Source organism: Antechinus flavipes, chromosome 4, assembly GCF_016432865.1.
Source record: "Antechinus flavipes isolate AdamAnt ecotype Samford, QLD, Australia chromosome 4, AdamAnt_v2, whole genome shotgun sequence".
In the NCBI taxonomy this organism is placed as follows: Eukaryota; Metazoa; Chordata; class Mammalia; order Dasyuromorphia; family Dasyuridae; genus Antechinus; species Antechinus flavipes.
In genome coordinates this window covers 79,228,273-79,246,540 of record NC_067401.1, presented here as the reverse complement: position 1 = coordinate 79,246,540, position 18,268 = coordinate 79,228,273, and the positions used below count along the sequence as shown (strand labels likewise).

Here is an 18,268-nt window from a genome sequence, read left to right as displayed (position 1 = left end):
CCCTTTTAAAAATACAAAGAATGGGTGGCCTAGCAGTACCAGATCTAAAACTCTATTCTAAAGCAGCAGTCATCAAAACCATTTGGTATTTGCTAAGAAATAGAGTGGTGGATCAGTGGAATAGATAAAATATGCATGACACAATAATCAATGACTATAATAATCTAGTGTTTGATAAAAACTGAAACACCATCTGGGATAAGAACTTACTATTACACAAAAGTTGTTGGGAAAACAGGAAAATAATATGTCAAAAACTTGACAAAGATCTTTATCTCACACCTCATATCAAAATAAGATCAAAATAGGTACATAATATAAGTGTAAAAGGTGATATTACAAGCAAATTAGGAGAGCAAGGAATGATTTATCTATCAGATACCTGGAGAAGGGAAGAATTAACAAAAATTGCTGGGAAAATTGGAAATTAGTATGACAGAAACTAGGCATCGATCCATACTTAATACCATACACCAAGATAAAGTCAATATGGGTTCATGACCTAGACATAAATAATGAGATTATAAATAAATTAGAAGAGCATAGGACAATTTACCTCTCAGACCTGTGGAAGAGGAAGGAATTTATGACCAAAGAAGAACTACAGATCATTATTGATCACAAAATAGAAAATTTTGATTATATCAAATTGAAAAGTTTTTGTACAAACAAAACTAATGCAGACAAGATTAGAAGGGAAACAATAAACTGGGAAAACATTTTTACAGTCAAAGGTTCTGATAAAGGCCTCATTTCCAAAATACATAGAGAATTGACTCTAATCTATAAGAAATCAAGCCATTCTCCAATTGATAAATGGACAAAGGATATGAACAGACAATTCTCAGGTGAAGAAACTGAAACTATTTCTAGCCATATGAAAAGATGCTCCAAGTCATTAGTAATCAGAGAAATGCAAATTAAGACAACTCTGAGATACCACTACACACCTGTCAGACTGGCTAGAGTGACAGGGAAAGATAATGCGGAATGTTGGAGGGGATGTGGGAAAACAGGGACACTGATACATTGTTGGTGGAATTGTGAACTCATCCAGCCATTCTGGAGAGCAATTTGGAACTATGCTCAAAAAGTTATCAAACTGTGCATACCCTTTGATCCAACAGTGTTTCTACTGGGCTTATCTCCCAAAGAGATACTAAAGGAGGGAAAGGGACCTGTATGTGCCAAAATGTTTGTGGCAGCCCTGTTTGTAGTGGCTAGAAACTGGAAAATGAATGGATGCCCATCAACTGGAGAATGGCTGAATAAATTGTGGTATATGAATATTATGGAATATTATTAGTCTGTAAGAAATGACCAGCAGGATGATTTCAGAAAGGCCTGGAGATCTTTGCAGATGATATGATGGTATACCTAGAGAACCCCAGAGATTCTACTAAAAAAGCTATTAGAAATAATTCATAATTTTAGCAAAGTAGCTGGCTACAAAATAAATCCCCATAAATCCTCAGCATTTTTATACATCACCAACATAACCCAACAGCAAGAGATACAAAGAGAAATTCCATTCAGAATAACTGTTGATACCATAAAATATTTGGGAATCTATCTACCAAAGGAAAGTCAGGAATTATATAAGCAAAATTATAAAAAAGTCTCCACCCAAATAAAGTCAGACTTAAATAATTGGAAAAATATTAAGTGCTCTTGGATCGGCCGAGCGAACATAATAAAGATGACAATACTCCCTAAACTAATCTATTTATTTAGTGCTATACTAATCAGACTTCCAAGAAAATATTTTAATGATCTAGAAAAAATAACAACAAAATTCATATGGAACAATAAAAAGTCGAGAATCTCAAGGGAATTAATGAAAAAAAAATCAAATGAAGGTGGCCTAGCTGTACCTGATCTAAAATTATATTATAAAGCAGCAGTCACCAAAACCATTTGGTATTGGCTAAGAAATAGATTAGTGGATCAGTGGAAAAGGCTAGGTTCACAAGACAGAATAGTCAACTATAGCAATCTAGTGTTTGACAAACCCAAAGCCCCTAACTTCTGGGAAAAGAATTCATTATTTGATAAAAACTGCTGGGATAATTGGAAATTAGCATGGCAGAAATTAGGCATGGACCCACACTTAACACCATATGCCAAGATAAGATCAAAATGGGTCCATGACCTAGGCATAAAGAACGAGATTATAAATAAATTAGAGGAACACAAGATAGTTTATCTCTCAGACTTGTGGAGGAGAAAGAAATTTGTGACCAAAGATGAACTAGAGACCATTACTGATCACAAAATAGAAAATTTTGATTACATCAAATTAAAAAGCCTTTGTACAAATAAAACTAATGCAAACAAGATTAGAAGGGAAGCAACAAACTGGGAAAACATTTTCACAGTTAAAGGTTCTGATAAAGGCCTCATTTCCAAAATATATAGAGAACTGACCCAAATTTATAAGAAATCAAGCCATTCTCCAATTGATAAATGGTCAAAGGATATGAACAGACAATTTTCAGAGGATGAAATTGAAACTATTACCACTCATATGAGAGAGTGTTCCAAATCATTATTGATCAGAGAAATGCAAATTAAGACAACTCAGATACCACTACACACCTGTCAGATTGGCTAAGATGACAGGAAAAAATAATGATGAATGTTGGAGGGGATGCGGGAAAACTGGGACACTAATGCATTGTTGGTGGAGTTGTGAACGAATCCAACCATTCTGGAGAGCAATCTGGAATTATGCCCAAAAAGTTATCAAATTGTGCATACCCTTTGACCCAGAAGTGTTTCTATTGGGCTTATATCCCAAAGAAATACTAAAGAAGGGAAAGGGACCTGTATGTGCCAAAATGTTTGTGGCAGCCCTGTTTGTAGTGGCTAGAAACTGGAAAATGAATGGATGCCCATCAATTGGAGAATGGCTGGGTAAATTGTAGTATATGAAAGTTATGGAATATTATTGTTCTGTAAGAAATGACCAGCAGGATGAATACAGAGAGGACTGGCGAGACTTACATGAACTGATGCTAAGTGAAATGAGCAGAACCAGGAGATCATTATACACTTCGACAACGATATTGTATGAGGACATATTTTGATGGAAGTGGATTTCTTTGACAAAGAGACCTGAGTTTCAATTGATAAATGACGGACAGAAGCAGCTACACCCAAAGAAAGATCACTGGGAAACGAATGTGAACTATCTGCATTTTTGTTTTTCTTCCCAGGTTATTTTTACCTTCTGAATCCAATTCTCCCTGTGCAACAAGAGAACTGTTCGGTTCTGCAAACATATATTGTATCTAGGATATACTGCAACATATCCAACATATATAGGACTGCTTGCCATCTAGGGGAGGGGGTGGAGGGAGGGAGGGGAAAAATTGGAACAGAAGTGAGTGCAAGGGATAATGTTGTGAAAAAATTACCCTGACATGGATTCTGTCAATATAAAGTAATTATTAAATAAAAATTAAAAAAAAAAAAAACAGAAAGGCCTGGAGAGACTGATGCTGAGTGAACTGAGCAGGACCAGGAGATCATTATATACTTCAACAACAATACTATATGATGATCAATTCTAATGGATATGGCTCTTTTCAACAATGAGATGAACCAACTCTGTTCTAATACAATAATGAATTGAACAAGCTACACCCAGCAAAAGAACTCTGGGAAATGACTATGAACCACTACATAGAATTCCCAATCCCTCTATTTTTGTCCACCTGCATTTTTGATTTCCTTCACGGATTAATTGTACACTATTTCAAAGTTTGATTCTTTTGGTACAGCAAAATAATTGTATGGATATGTATACTTATTATGTATTTAACTTATACTTTAACATATTTTTCATGTTTTGGTCAACTTGCCATCTGGGGGAGAGGGTAGGGGGAAGGAAAAAAAAAATTGGAACAAAAAGTTTTGCAATTATCAATGCAGAAAAATTACCCATGCATATATTTTGTAAATAAAAAGTTATAATAAAAAAAAGAAAGACATGGTTTTTAGAATCAATATATTCTATATGTTTCCCTTTTTTCCCCTTTTTCTTCTGTTTTTTTTAATCACATAGTTTTTCCCTTTTGTTCTGATTTTTCTTTCCCAACATAACTGATAAAGAAATATGTATTAAGAAATAATAAGCAAATTAACCAAGGAAAAAAATTAAAAAATATACATCAGGCAATGTTTAGCCTGGAGAGAAAACACTTTAAGAGTTGTCACATATAAAGGGAAGTTGACTCTGAGCTCCAAGGGTAGAACCAGAAACAAAATGGGAAAACCTTAAAAAAAAAAAAAAAAAAGCAGATTTAGGCTTGAAATAAGGCATTTCTGAACAGAGGTATCCAAAAGAAAAATGGGTTGCCTTATTATAGAGAGGGTTGTTAAGGAGTTAAGCAGCTACTGTTTAAATACTTAAAATTGGAAGGAATGAAAATGGTATTTTTAATCAGGTCCAAACTGGACTAGATGGCTTCTTGGGTTCTTTTCATTCTAGTTCGTGTGTTTCTTTGAAAGCAAATTTTTAAAATTTTTTCATTCTTCTCAGTAGTATTTGTTTCAGTGAAAAAGTTTCATAAAATTTCTAAGCCAATAAACTACTTTAAAGTTAGGACCACACTATTGAGAGCATTACTATCTTGTTAAATAAGTATACATATCTAAGCCCGTAACATATGGACAATGTTAACATATAACCATTAACATAAATGTGTTTATTATAAGCATTTCTACAACTGTTCTAATAAAGTACTAGCATTAAGAAAAATAAAGTTAATCCAACAGACTGGTCCTTGAGAAAATTCCTTCCCTTATCTTCCCATTGCTTTTTTTATTTATATTGAAACAATCTTAATTTTTTAAAACTTATATTGAAAGAAATCAGGAAAATCATACTAACACTTAGGATTTCTAATTTCTAAATATTTCATTTAAATTATAATGGACTCTGCATTAAAATATATGTCTTTATATTTTAATCTATAATTTCTCTTTTAAGAATGTTAAATTATGTAAACAAAAAGATGTTATAATATTCTCGAACTATAATTACAATAATTACAATATCAATAATTACAATAAATTTTAAAAAGAAAAATGTCTTACTTGGTCACTTTTATCATATTGTTGCATAAATGAACTCCTGTTTTTGATTATATGCTGCAAGACATCTAAATCCCTTTGTCTAGGGTGAAGTTGAGAAGAAACCCTTCTTCTAAGCACATTTTCCTTCATATCCATGACTTAAGTATCTTTACTCCTAAGAATGAAAACAGTGGATGAATAGAATCTCTTATGTATGAATACATTCATAGTATTTGTTGTTGTTGTTTTTACAGAGGCATTTTGGGTTAAGTGATTTGCCCAGAGTCACAGAGCTAGGAAGTGTTGTATCTGAGACTAGATTTGAATTCAGGTCCTCCTGACTTCAGCACTAGTACTCTATTCACTGCACCATCTAGCTGCCCCTTCTTTTCTTTTTTTAATGTTTATTTTTTCCAGTTGCAATTTTTAAAATTTTTATTTTTGCCAGTTACACATAAAAAAACAACATTTGGGGAGAGGATATACATGTACATTCCTTTTCCCCACATATTTCCTTATGAGTCATGTTGGGAAAGAAAAGTTGGAACAAAAGGGAAAAAAATCATGAGAAAAAAAAAACAGAAGAAAAAGAAAAAAGTGAACATAACATGTTTTGACCCACATTCAGTCTCCATAGCTCTCTCTCTGGATGCAGATGGCATTTTCTATCCAAAGTCTATTGAGATTGCCTTGGCTCACTGAACCACTGAGAGGAACCAAGTCTATTATAGTTGATCATGGCATAATCTTGCTGTAATTGTGTACAATGTTTTCCTGGTTCTTCTGTTTGTTTCACTCAGCATCAGTTTGTGTAAATCTTTCCAGACCTTTCTAAAATCAGCTTGTTAATCATTTCTCATCGAACAATAATACTCCCCAACTGATCAGCATACACTTATTTTCCAATCTTTTGCCACTACAGAAAGAACTGCTACCAACATTTCTGCACATTTGGATCCTTTTCCTTCTTTATGATGTCTTTGGGATACAGAACAAGTAGAGACCTTGCTGGATCATAGTTCCAAGTTGATCTCCAGAAAATTTCACTCTCAACTAACAATACATTTGTAGTTCACTCCAAATTTTACTTTACTTTCTTTACTTGCTTTCAGAAAGGTAGTATCAGTGGGGAAAAAAATTTAATTTTCACAGTACCTAGATTTCTAGGTAGAATCACAGGAACTCAGACTTGGAAGGCTAGAAGAAAGCAGAGAGGCTTCCGAGTCAAATTACTTTGAGACAGAGGTGCTTGGACAGAGGATGTATACAAAAAGCCTCCTAGAATATATGTTATGAACTTATATTTATAGAGGACTTTAAAGTTTATAAAAATTAATATAGTTGATCAGTGATGTTTTAAAATTCTTTTCAAAAAAGAGTTAGATCATAACTTGTTAAAATATTACTCATAAAATAGCTTTTTAATGTTTATATACCTTTCTTAATTGAGTGTATGAAGCAGGATTGGAACTCAGATTTTCTTGGTGCCAGGTTTAGCACTCTATTCAATGCACAAATTTCCTTCGAGGGTAGCAGGTGAAATGGAAACTTAATAGGGTTTCAGTCTAAAACTCAGAAGTTTTCAATTCTGCCTTGTCCTTGCTTAGGTTTTTGCTCCACAAGACTTACTTTATTTTGAAGAGATTAGAACTTATACATAAAACAATTAGAGAATTAGCATGTAATAAAGACTCTAACTGCAAAAAACAAGCAATAAATACAATGGGGAGAATCTTTGGAGAAGCATGTACATAATGTACATAATGTCTTCCTTAATGTACATAATGTCTTTCTAATAATTAGAACTATCTAGAAATGGAAGTGGTTCCTTCAATTTGGGTATGTTCCTGTAGGAGCTAACACATTAGGTATCTTAAAATGGGAATTCCTTCTGCATATTATTGGCCTTATAGAGCTCCCTCCCATCTTTCAAATTCAGTGATTGAATACTGCAGCATCAGATAACCTAGTGTATATTAAAGATTCATTTGGGCCAAAAAAAGATTAATTTGGGCTCATCAATATGTTGTGAACATTCAAAAAATATGAGAAGGGATTAGTGTGATTCAATGCCCAGAGGTCTGTCAAAGGTGAAAGAAAAGTCCTTAAAATAAAATTCTGTCTGTAAAACTGTAAATAAAACCAATGAAAGGGAAGGAACAGGTAAAGAAACCTAAGTGGACATTGAATAGAGAGAGTACACAGTTAAGGTCAGATTTAAATAAGACACTCTAAGAGAGAGATTAGGGGCAGCTACTTTGTGTAGTGGATAGAGTACCAGCCCTGAAGTCAGCAGGACCTGAGTTCAAATGTGGCCTCAGATACTTTTGACACTTCCTGGATGTGTGACCCTGTGAAAGTCACTTAGGAGAGAGAGAAAGAGAGAGAGAGATATGGAGAGAGAGAGAGAGAGAGAGAGAGAGAGAGAGAGAGAGAGAGAGAGAGAGAGAGAGAGAGAGAGGGAGAAGAGAGAAAAAAGGGGTTACAGAGCTATAAAAATATTAGCCAGGAAGACTAAATCTCAGAATTCAATAAATACTGAGCTACTGTTAAATATAAAGCATTGTACTTATTGTACAGTTGTTATTGTGAGAGATTCAAAGGTAAATATGAGTCTAGGCACTGCCTTCAAAGATGTTATGGAGATTTTTTTTAAGTAGCATAATAAATTAACAACAACAACAAAAGTCATTAGCATATAAGCACATTAAGATTTATAGAGCATTTTACAAATATTATCTCATTTTATCCTTCTACTATCAATGGTAAGCAGTTATTATCGCCATCTCATATTTGAGAAATCTGAAGCAGAGTTTAATATGTCCAGGGTCACATATCCAGATCCAGTGCTCTACTGAAATAATTTTTTAAATCCTGTGAGACTCAACTAGGAGGAAAGCAGAAAATTGGGACAGGATTTTCATAGAGAATTTCTTAGATAGCATATGATTGTGAGGGATATTGATATAAGAAATGATGAGTTGACTGATTTCGAAAAATATGGAAAGACTTGGACTTATGAAGATGCTACCCACCTCCTAAAAAGAAATGGCAAATAGAAATATGAATAGTATAGACAGATAGATACAGATATAAATGCACATATATATTTGTGTATGTATATATATGTTTATGCATGTGTATGTATGTATGTGTTTATATATTCCCATTCAACTGTAGCCTTTTGGCAATGGGGGGTTGAAGGAAGGGGGGAAAAGTACACACCAGAGAACAAAAAGGAAACACTTTGAAGGAAGAATGGAAAAGCTATGTTGCTTTGGATACAATATGTAAGATATAGAGATTTTTGAGAAATAGAAACTTATTTTTATATTGATTTCTCTCATGTTCTGCTATGTACAAGAAAATGTTTTGTTTTTTCTTTCTTCATTTTGGATTTAAGTTCAAAATGAACAAAAAAATTTAAAACTCTGAGCTTCAGTTATGTAATAGATTAATCTATAAAATGGGCACAGATTACTGGGCTGTAAAATTTAAACCCAAATTAATGTGAATTATTAGTATTAAAATTTATGAGGGAAAGTATATAAAAATAGAGGCAGCTAAGTGGTACAGTAGAGAAGAGTGTCAGGCCTGATGTCAGGAAGATTCCATTAACTAGCTGTATGACCCTGGGCAAGTTACTTAATCCTGTTTGCTTCCATTTCCTCACTTGTAAAATGAGCTAAAGAAGGAAATGGCAAGCTACTCCAGTCTCTTTGCTAAGAAAACACTAAATGGGGCCACAGAGTTGGACACAATTGAATAATTACTTAACAATAACGTATTAAAATAGATGATTTATAAAACATCATCAGAAAAAATGATGATAATGTAAACAAAGAAATAGGAGCAGGGAGGAAACTTGAGGTTGCTTGACTCAAAGCCTTCCCAGGTGAAATAGTTTATTGCCAAGGTAAAAGAAAAAGAGCCCCTGGACTGGAATTCCAAAGGCTTAGATTCACTCACTCACTCTCAGCAGACTCCAAATAAATCCTTTTTCTGCATTTCAGTAAAGAGAATGAGGCAAAATTCTAAGGTATCTTACCATGGAGATCTATGTTTTAAGTAAAAGTTTCTACAAGCAGAAATGGAGGGGAGAACATGTCAAAAGAGAAAAGATGAGAAAATTCAAATCATCTATGTGGTGAAAATTGAACAATCTAGTTTGGATGGCACATAATTGGGGAATAGAATATGAGGAGTCTCAAGATGTCTAAATAAGAAGTTTAGATTTTATTCCATAGGCAACAAAGAATCTTTGTAGGTTTTGGAGAATTTGAATGAATCAAATTTATTAAACTATTAATAATGATCTAGAAATAATACATAGGATGGCTTGCCAAGTGAGAGACTGATGCAAAGGACCCTCAGTTAGTAGATAGATTCAAATGCTCTAGAAATGAAGTTTAAAAAAAAAAAACTTGACTTGAGTGATAAAACTAAAAATAGAAATGAAGAGTAGAAAACATTGAAAAGGAAGATGACTAGTTGGATTTTTGAGGTAGCAGCAAAGAATAAATCAAATGGGAAAGTGAGGATTCGAACCAAGATAACTGGAAGAATATTGGTACAAAACAAGAATAGGCAAGTCAAAAAGAAGGGTACTCTTCTAAAAGATAGAGAAAAGTGAGGTTTTTAACAGCAAACATTCAGTTGTCAGAGGCTTCAAAAATGCTGCAGGGCATTCCAGTATTATCAGTGGAAATATCTAACTGGCAGTTGAAAAGGGGCACCTTGGGAGACAGATATGCTTCATTTTATTGAGCTTCCTTTTAGTACACCCTAGAGGTATTACTTTTTCTTTTTTTTATTTTAAAACAAATTGAAGTTTTGCAGCAATCCTACACTATTGGCATCATTTTTTTTTTCCAACAGCAAGTGCTCACATCTTGTCTCTGTAGACATTTTGATAGTTCTACAATAATTCCATCCTTATATCCATTATGATGATCTGGGGTCAGTGGTCTTTGATAGTACTGTTGTCATTGTTTTGAGACACCACAAAATGCATCCTTAATATAAAATGGCAAACTTAATGTTGTGTGTGTTCTTATTACTCCCCTGACTGGCTCCTTCTTGTCTTTCTGCCCATCTTCTGGTCTCCTATTCCCAAAGATACAACTATATCGAAATTGGGCCACTTAATAACCTTACCATTTCCTCTACGTTTTCAAGTAAAAGAGCCAGTTGATACAACAAACTTCATTATTGTCTCATTTTAAGAAATTGCCACAGCTACCACAACCTTCAGCAACTATCACTGAAAGTGATCAACATGGAGGCAAGAACCTCCACCAGCAAAAAGATTAGAACTCATTGAAGGCTCAGGCAATTAGCATATTTTAGCAATAAAGTATTTTTAATTAATGTACATATATATTTAGACATAATACTTTTATACATTTAATATAGTGTAGCATAAACATAATTGTTATATATGTGGGAAAACATAAATCCACATGACATGTTTTTAAAAATTTTTAATAATAGATTTTTCTTTATTTTCAAAGTATATGCAGAAATAGTTTTCAACATTTATCCTGGCAAAACTTTGTGTTCCATAGTTTTCTCCCACCCTTCCCCTTCCCCTCCTCCCTTAGACAGCAAGTAATCCAATATGGATTAAATATGCAATTCTTCTAAACATATTTTCACATTTATCTTGCTGCACAAGAAAAAATCAAATCAAAAAGGGAAAAAAATTAAAAAGAAAAAAACAAGCAAACAACAACAATAAAAATACCATATTGTGGTCCACATTCAGTCCCCATTATCCTTTTTCTGGATGCAGATGGCTCTCTTCATTACAAGTCAATTGAAACTGACCTGAATTATCTCATTGTTGAAAAGAGCCATGTCCATCAAAACTGATCATCACATAATCTTGTTGTTGCTGTGTATAACGTTCTCTTAATTCTACTACTTCACTGAACATCAGTTCATGTATGTCTCTCCAAGCCTCTCTGAAATCATCCTGTTGATTGTTTCTTACAGAACAATAATATTCCATAACATTCAAAAATCATAACTTATTCAGTCATTCTACAACTGATGGGCATCCACTCAGTTTCTTGCACTACAAAAAGGGCTGTCACAAACATTTTTGACATCTGGATCCTTTTCTTTGGTTTTAATGATCTCTCTGGGATATAGGCCCAGTAAAGACACTCTGGATTAAAGGTATGCACAATTTGATAGCCCTTTGGATATAGTTCCAAATTTGTATGACTTATAGTACTAAGATATCTGCTTTATTGTGGTAGTCTAGAATAGAATCCTTAATATCTCTAAGGTATCCTTGTATATATTTGAGCATCATCAATGTAAAAGTGATTACTGAAAGGAGAAAATATAAAGAAAATATAAAAAAAATAAGAGCAGAGCTGTGAGGGCAGAACTTGGGAATAGGCTCAGGCAGACATAGGAGAAGAAAAGAGCTATGAAGGGTCAGAACATGCCCAACTGCTTGGAATAGTTTAGTTTTGAACAACAAAAGCAATAATTGACAAATGATAAAAACAACTATGGGTAGCTCAGCTGCAAAATCCTGGCCTCTCCTAGACCCAGGAAGTTTCTAATTAAGAAGTATCAATAAGGTATGAAAAAAGTGAGTATAATTAAATATAATGGAAATCAAAAGGTGAAGAAACTTTTAGAGGTAAATCAACTGCTGAAAAACACGAAGGGGAAATAAGAACTGATAAGAGGACTTTGTACTTAGTAATCAGGCTGAGGAATAATATAGGCAATAAAAAGGGGTTTTTAAGTGGGATAAGAATAAGAAATGAATAGAACCATTGCTTGAGAGAAATGATATATTGGAAAGACATAACCACTCAACTTCAAGTTTGCCTGGTATTGTTATCCAAAGATATTCTTTAATGAAAAAGATCAAGGATTGGGAGCCTTACTATGACAATTATGTTTTTCTATCCTATTGAATAGGATGAATAAATGAACAAATGATCAAAAAAGCCTTTGTTAAGTACTAGGTGCCAGCCACATATAGAGATATAAAAATAAAGTTACACCTGCCTTCAAGGAGCTTATATTCCAATAAAAAGAAACCTCACATAAAGGGAAATAATGGTATTGGTTGTGGCAGGGAGGTTGAGTGGAGACATAAGGCAGTCAATTGCCATGATGTCTCAGGTAGCAATGATCATATTGGTTTGATTGCTGTTTTGAGATAAATGGGGATTGGGGATATATAGTCACAGGGACAGAACTGATAATCAAAATATTCAAGAAGGCAAGGCCTGATGGAAGGTGAAATATGCTCTGAAATTGCCCAGAACAGATGTTCTCAATCTTTTTTTTTTGTTATGTTACTCACTCCATTTGCACAATCACCAATCCAGTTTAAGTACTCATTATTTCTCACATGGATTGCTGCAAAAGCCTCCTATCTGGTTTCCTTGCCTCAAACCTATCTCCATCAATCTCCCCATCATTTTTACAGCTGATAAAGAGATTTTCCTAAAGTCTAAATCAGACCATGTCACTCCAACTGCTCAAAAAACTACAGTGATGCTTTATTTAAAAAAAGCAAGATTCCATAGAACTAGTTAATGTTTGTAAAGTGTTTTACATAAATTATATCATTATCTTCATAACAACTCTGGAAGGTAGGTGCTATTATTATCCCCATTTAAAGGTAAGAAAAACAAAGCTAAGGCACTTATTCAAGTTCATGCAGCTATTAAGAGTCTGAGACAGGATTTATACTCAGATGTTCCTGACCCTTGGGCCTGAATTCTTTACACTACACTGCTAAGTTGCTTATTCTGTCCAGGATAAAACACAAACTCCTGTATTTGGCATTTAATTCCTTTCACAATCAATTTCTTGTATAATCCTTAGTCTATGTTACTTCCTATCCCACAAATTGTTCCTTTTATATGGCACACCATCAACCATGTCTCTACTTTTGGATAGACTATTTGTTGTGTCTAGAATGTATTTTTTTCCTCTGCTTCCCATAGGTACATAAAAACATGTGTCCCAGCCATTCAAACATAAGCCCATCATCTGCATGGATCATTTCATTTTTATCTGTAACCCTAACTCTGCTTATTTTTTGAAAGAAAAGTTAGTTGCAAAAGTTCTAAAATACCAAGAAAAGACAATTGACTGAATTTTTAAAGGTGAAAAAAGTTTTTTGTCAAATAACCTTATAGTCATTCCTGGGGGAAAAAAATCCAGAGTGAAATAATAAATGGTTGCCCTGTGAGTACCTATAAAAGTAGAACATTGAGCAAGGAAAAAGTCATAGCAAAATAACATTTCCCTTAGGAAAAACTACTAAAGGGTTACTAGATCAAGGAAAAATATATTCATGGCATAGTATGATTTTAATAAGGCATTTGATTACAATGTTTTAATCTATTCCTATGGACAAGATAGAAAACTGAGCTGTATGAGTCTTAAATTTGGTTAGATTCATAGCTGGTTAAACAATCATTTCCAGGAAATATTGATTAATGATTCAACATAAACCTAAGCCTCTAATGGTATATCTTTCAGCTCTTTCCTTCTCAGTATTTTTTTCAATAGTGTGGATGAGGATACAGAGACCATACAAACCCAGGAGAGTCAGTTAACAGGATGAGTGAAGGAATCAGGGCGCAAAATTAGCTCACAAGGAACAAATCTTTGTCTAATAACTAATTAAATCTAAAACAAGATAAAATCTAATAGGGATAAATATAAAGTGCTTCAGTAAGTTTCAAAAAATCAATAGCTTACATGTAGAATTAGAATAGGAGAAATCTTCACTTAAAACACCTAGAGATTTTACAGGATCACAAAATCAATAAGACTCAACAGTGAGATGCAGAAACTTAAAAAAAAAGCTAATGAAATCTCAAGCTACCTTGAAAAGAATTGCAGACTCCAGAGTAATAATCTCAATTTATGGCTTTTACTTTGTAAACTATAAATATTTCAATGTATCTGAAATCTCATATATGTATACAACTCATCTAATATGGCAAACATCAATCAATATATAACTTTTCTACCTTTCAGTGATCCTTGTCTGTATCCTCTTAAAACTTTATGGATCAATGATGTCAAATTCAAGTAGAAATGTGTGTACATTAATATGTGTACGTAAGAATCTCTATGGGCTGCATGATGCCTTATACTACTATTGTAAGTATTATATACTATTATAAAAATACTATTAGCAATGTTTTATTGAATTTTTATTTATTTTGCTAAATACTTGTTCATTACATTTTAATTTGGTTCAAGCTGCTCTCACTGTAGGCTATGTGTCTGATACCACTGTTGTCAAACCAACATGCTACAAGTCTTATTTTTATACCATTCCACAAGTTCCATGGTAGGCATCAAACTGGGCATTTGGTTTTTTTTTTAATTTTTATTTAATAATTACTTTATATTGACACTCGTTTCTGTTCCAATTTTTTTTCCCTTCCTCCCTCCACCCCCTCCCCTAGATGGCAAGCAGTCCTTTATATGTTGGATATGTTGCAGTATATCCTAGATACAATATATGTTTGCAGAACCGAACAGTTCTCTTGTTGCATAGGGAGAATTGGATTCAGAAGGTATAAATAACCCGGGAAGAAAAACAAAAATGCAGATAGTTCACATTCGTTTCCCAGTGTTCTTTCTTTGGGTGTAGCTGCTTTTGTCCGTCATTTATCAATTGAAACTCAGGTCTCTTTGTCAAAGAAATCCCCTTCCATCAAAATATGTCCTCATACAATATCGTTGTCGAAGTGTATAATGATCTCCTGGTTCTGCTCATCTCACTTAGCATCAGTTCATGTAAGTCTCGCCAGTCCTTTCTGTATTCATCCTGCTGGTCATTTCTTACAGAACAATAATATTCCATAACATTCATATACCATAATTTACCCAGCCATTCTCCAATTGATGGGCATCCATTCATTTTCCAGTTTCTAGCCACTACAAACAGGGCTGCTACAAACATTTTGGCACATACAGGTCCCTTTCCCTTCTTTAGTATTTCTTTGGAATATAAGCCCAATAGAAACACTGCTGGATCAAAGGGTATGCACAATTTGATAATTTTTTGGGCATACTTCCAGATTGCTCTCCAGAATGGTTGGATTCGTTCACAACTCCACCAACAATGCAATAGTGTCCCGAACTGGGCATTTGTTATCTCTCCTTCAGGGACACACTAATTCCAGCACAAACTAGCTGTTCTCCAAACTCCTCAAGCCACCTCCCATACTCCCGCACTGCCCAAATTCAGAATATACCCCTTCGGTCCTTATCTCTTTTAAGTCCTTAACTTACTTCAAAGCTAAGTTTATGTGTAATTATCCCAAGAGAAGCCTTTACTGACTTTCTTTGTTTAAATTAGTTCACACTCTCTCCTCAACTTCTCACCCATATATATATGAACGTATCATGTATATGTCATATGTGTCATGCATGGAGTTTATATATGCATATATATGAGTTTGAATATAACATTTGAAAATCAATAAACTATAGGCAGACATTTTAATAAACATTAAAAAATGTTACCAGTAAAGTCTGTTGATATCAATCTATATCTATGCCTAGAAATACATCTAGACAGACATTCCAGAGACAGTTAAGTAGGAAGAAAAATAGAAATGGTTAAATGATATGACTGATGCAGGACTTAAAAACCCTCAGGAATCATTGGATTCCCTGAGACATGCTAAGACTGATACAGGACTTCAAAATCTGCAGTAATCATTGGATTCCCTGACACATGATGAGACTATTGCAGGACTTCAAAGCTTGCAGGAATCATTGGATTCCCTGATACATGACATAATGGACAATAGATTGGTTTTGGACTATTTCTTGGACTTATGGATGTGTATATTCCTCATGCTGATTCATGTTATTTGTTACATCACTACTAGCCTGTGTTATATTACTATTTGCTTGTGTAATACTTCCCATGCTGCTAGATTTCTGTATACTTATTTCAAGTATTCTTCTCCAGCATTTAGCCCTCTACAGGTAGAGACACTGAATTAGATTAGATAGGTAGGTATAGATATATGGATAAATGGATAGAAAGATAGGTAGATAGATAGAGGTGGACAAATTAGGTAAACAGATTGAATGGACTGATGGACAAATGACAGATAGATATAGAGTTAGGGACATAGAGAAATTGAGTTGGAAGACTACTGTTCAAATATTGACTCACACTTGTTAGCTAGGCAACCCTGGGCCTGGTCAAGCCAGTATCTGCTTCAATTTCCTCATCTGTAAAATGGAAAATTGTTGTGATTCTTACAAGGTACTAAGACAGTAGAATTGATAGAGACAATAATTATCTAATTTAGCATGGTTCAATATGATTGATCTGATCCTACAAGGAGATGTTATGGGCCAGAACTTGAAACAAGGTACTAAGTGGAATTGAGGAGACAATGGTTAAATCTAATTTAGCATTGATTTAATCCTACAACAAATAATGGTTTTCTAGTGATGTAATGATTGGAGTATACTCAGTGCACAGCATATAAGCAAGAAGCTCTCAGGGCCAGACCCAGAAGCCCACTCTTGGAGGTAGAGTCAGATTCATTCCAACTTCCCCCTTTGTGCTGGCTGGAGACTTTGGGAAGATGAGAGGCTGAAGCTGACAGAGACAAAGAACTAGCAATAAGAGCTCTTGGAACCAAGGAGAGAGAGATAGGCCTCTAAGAAAGCTAACTGGGCCCAAGGAAGGAGATAATACTTGGAAAGAAAAAAATAAAGGATCTGGACTTTAACTCCTGGCTGCATTTGGGGTCATTATTATACTGAACAGAAAGGAAGGCTGCCTCCAGAAGCCCCCCCAAGAAACCTGCTCTCAGAGAACATTATATTTTAGAGAACAACATTACAGAAAATAATGGCACTTACCTTTCAAAGTTGTTGTGAACATAAAATGAGATATTTATGCATTCTGCAAACCTTAAAGTTTTGTGTATAATATACACCATACATATATGTATATGTATAATATGTGTATATATACATATATGTATGTATAGTACACAATATACAAATATAAAATAATGTACAAATATATGCATGTTAGAGACTATTAATATTATCCATTCCTTTTCACATAATGTTTCTCCCTACTAAAATCAAGTTTCTTAAGAACAGGGACTATATATATTTTCCTTTTTTTTTTTTTTTTTGAATCTAACATTATACTTTATCCTCTTTATTTTTCAAAGGGAGTGGGGAGAACTTGTGATTTCACTGTCATAGAAAATTTGTTTTAAAGGAAAATTATTTCTTCCATTGCAGATGGACTACAACCCCGCAAATTGCAGTCTCAGAGAAATCACATCACTTACCCAGCATCACGAAGCCACGCCAGTCGAGAAGCAGTCAGTAAATGGATTAAAGTAATGGATTAAATGGAAGCGAGAACTTTGCAAATAGAGATTCAAGTCTAGAACTGATGATTTGCCTTCGATATGACTGTATTGCCGATTACATTTCCTGCTCTAGAAAGCCGTAGTGGATCTCCCCTTTCCCTCCCCAAGGAGCACTATTCCCAGCCCCTCACCAGGTAATTCACCTGTTTCAAGAATCACAATTCAAATACTTTGACTTCTGAACCAACCAAGGCAATGAGAAATCAGCGAGGCCGACCTTCGTTAACCTTGGTCCCCAACCTCTGCCAACAGCCAGAGTTGAAAGCGGTCTCTGGAGACTACAATCCACAACAAAGATCCTTCCCAGGCGACAGACACTTGGAATGTGTGGGGGAGGGGCGTGATGAGGTGACATCACAACCTGTGAGAAGTAGTCACAACTGGACGTGCTGGCGCACATGGCAGGGCCCCTTGGACATTCCAGGCTTTTAGGGTACCAAAAATCAGTCGTACACAGCCTTAAAGGCGGGGCACGGGAAGGGAAGCGACCAATTTTGACACCCAGTAGAGAAACAAAGTTTCACATTAGGGAGGTGACTTGCTCAAGATCATGGTAAAGTGGAACTTCAAATCCATGTTCTTCATCCCCAAATTGATTCATACAGATGAGAGGAAAAGTTGAAGGGAGAAAAACCTGGCCCCTTTCTACTCTTAAATCGGTAGCAGCTAAGCATATAATAGATTTTTCCTTTTTATTTCAGTCCTAATAGGGATCTCGAGGAGAGAAAAGACATCCAGCTGTAGTGGCTAGAGAG

The 18,268-nt window shown here is 34.5% G+C and overlaps 1 protein-coding gene across 1 annotated transcript in view; it reads right to left on the bottom strand.

Annotated features, from left to right (window-relative positions):
* Window positions 1-17,779, bottom strand: part of DNAH14 (dynein axonemal heavy chain 14) — a 386,173-nt gene extending 368,394 nt beyond the window's left edge. The window contains exons 1-2 of the mRNA XM_051996560.1: window positions 17,657-17,779; window positions 5,104-5,257 (exon numbers count right to left, since the gene is read on the bottom strand). Of these exons, the coding sequence (XP_051852520.1) occupies window positions 5,104-5,238 (135 nt within the window). The 5' untranslated portion in view covers window positions 5,239-5,257; window positions 17,657-17,779. The remainder of the gene's footprint in view (window positions 1-5,103; window positions 5,258-17,656) is intronic.
* Between the last annotated feature and the right edge of the window lie 489 nt (window positions 17,780-18,268).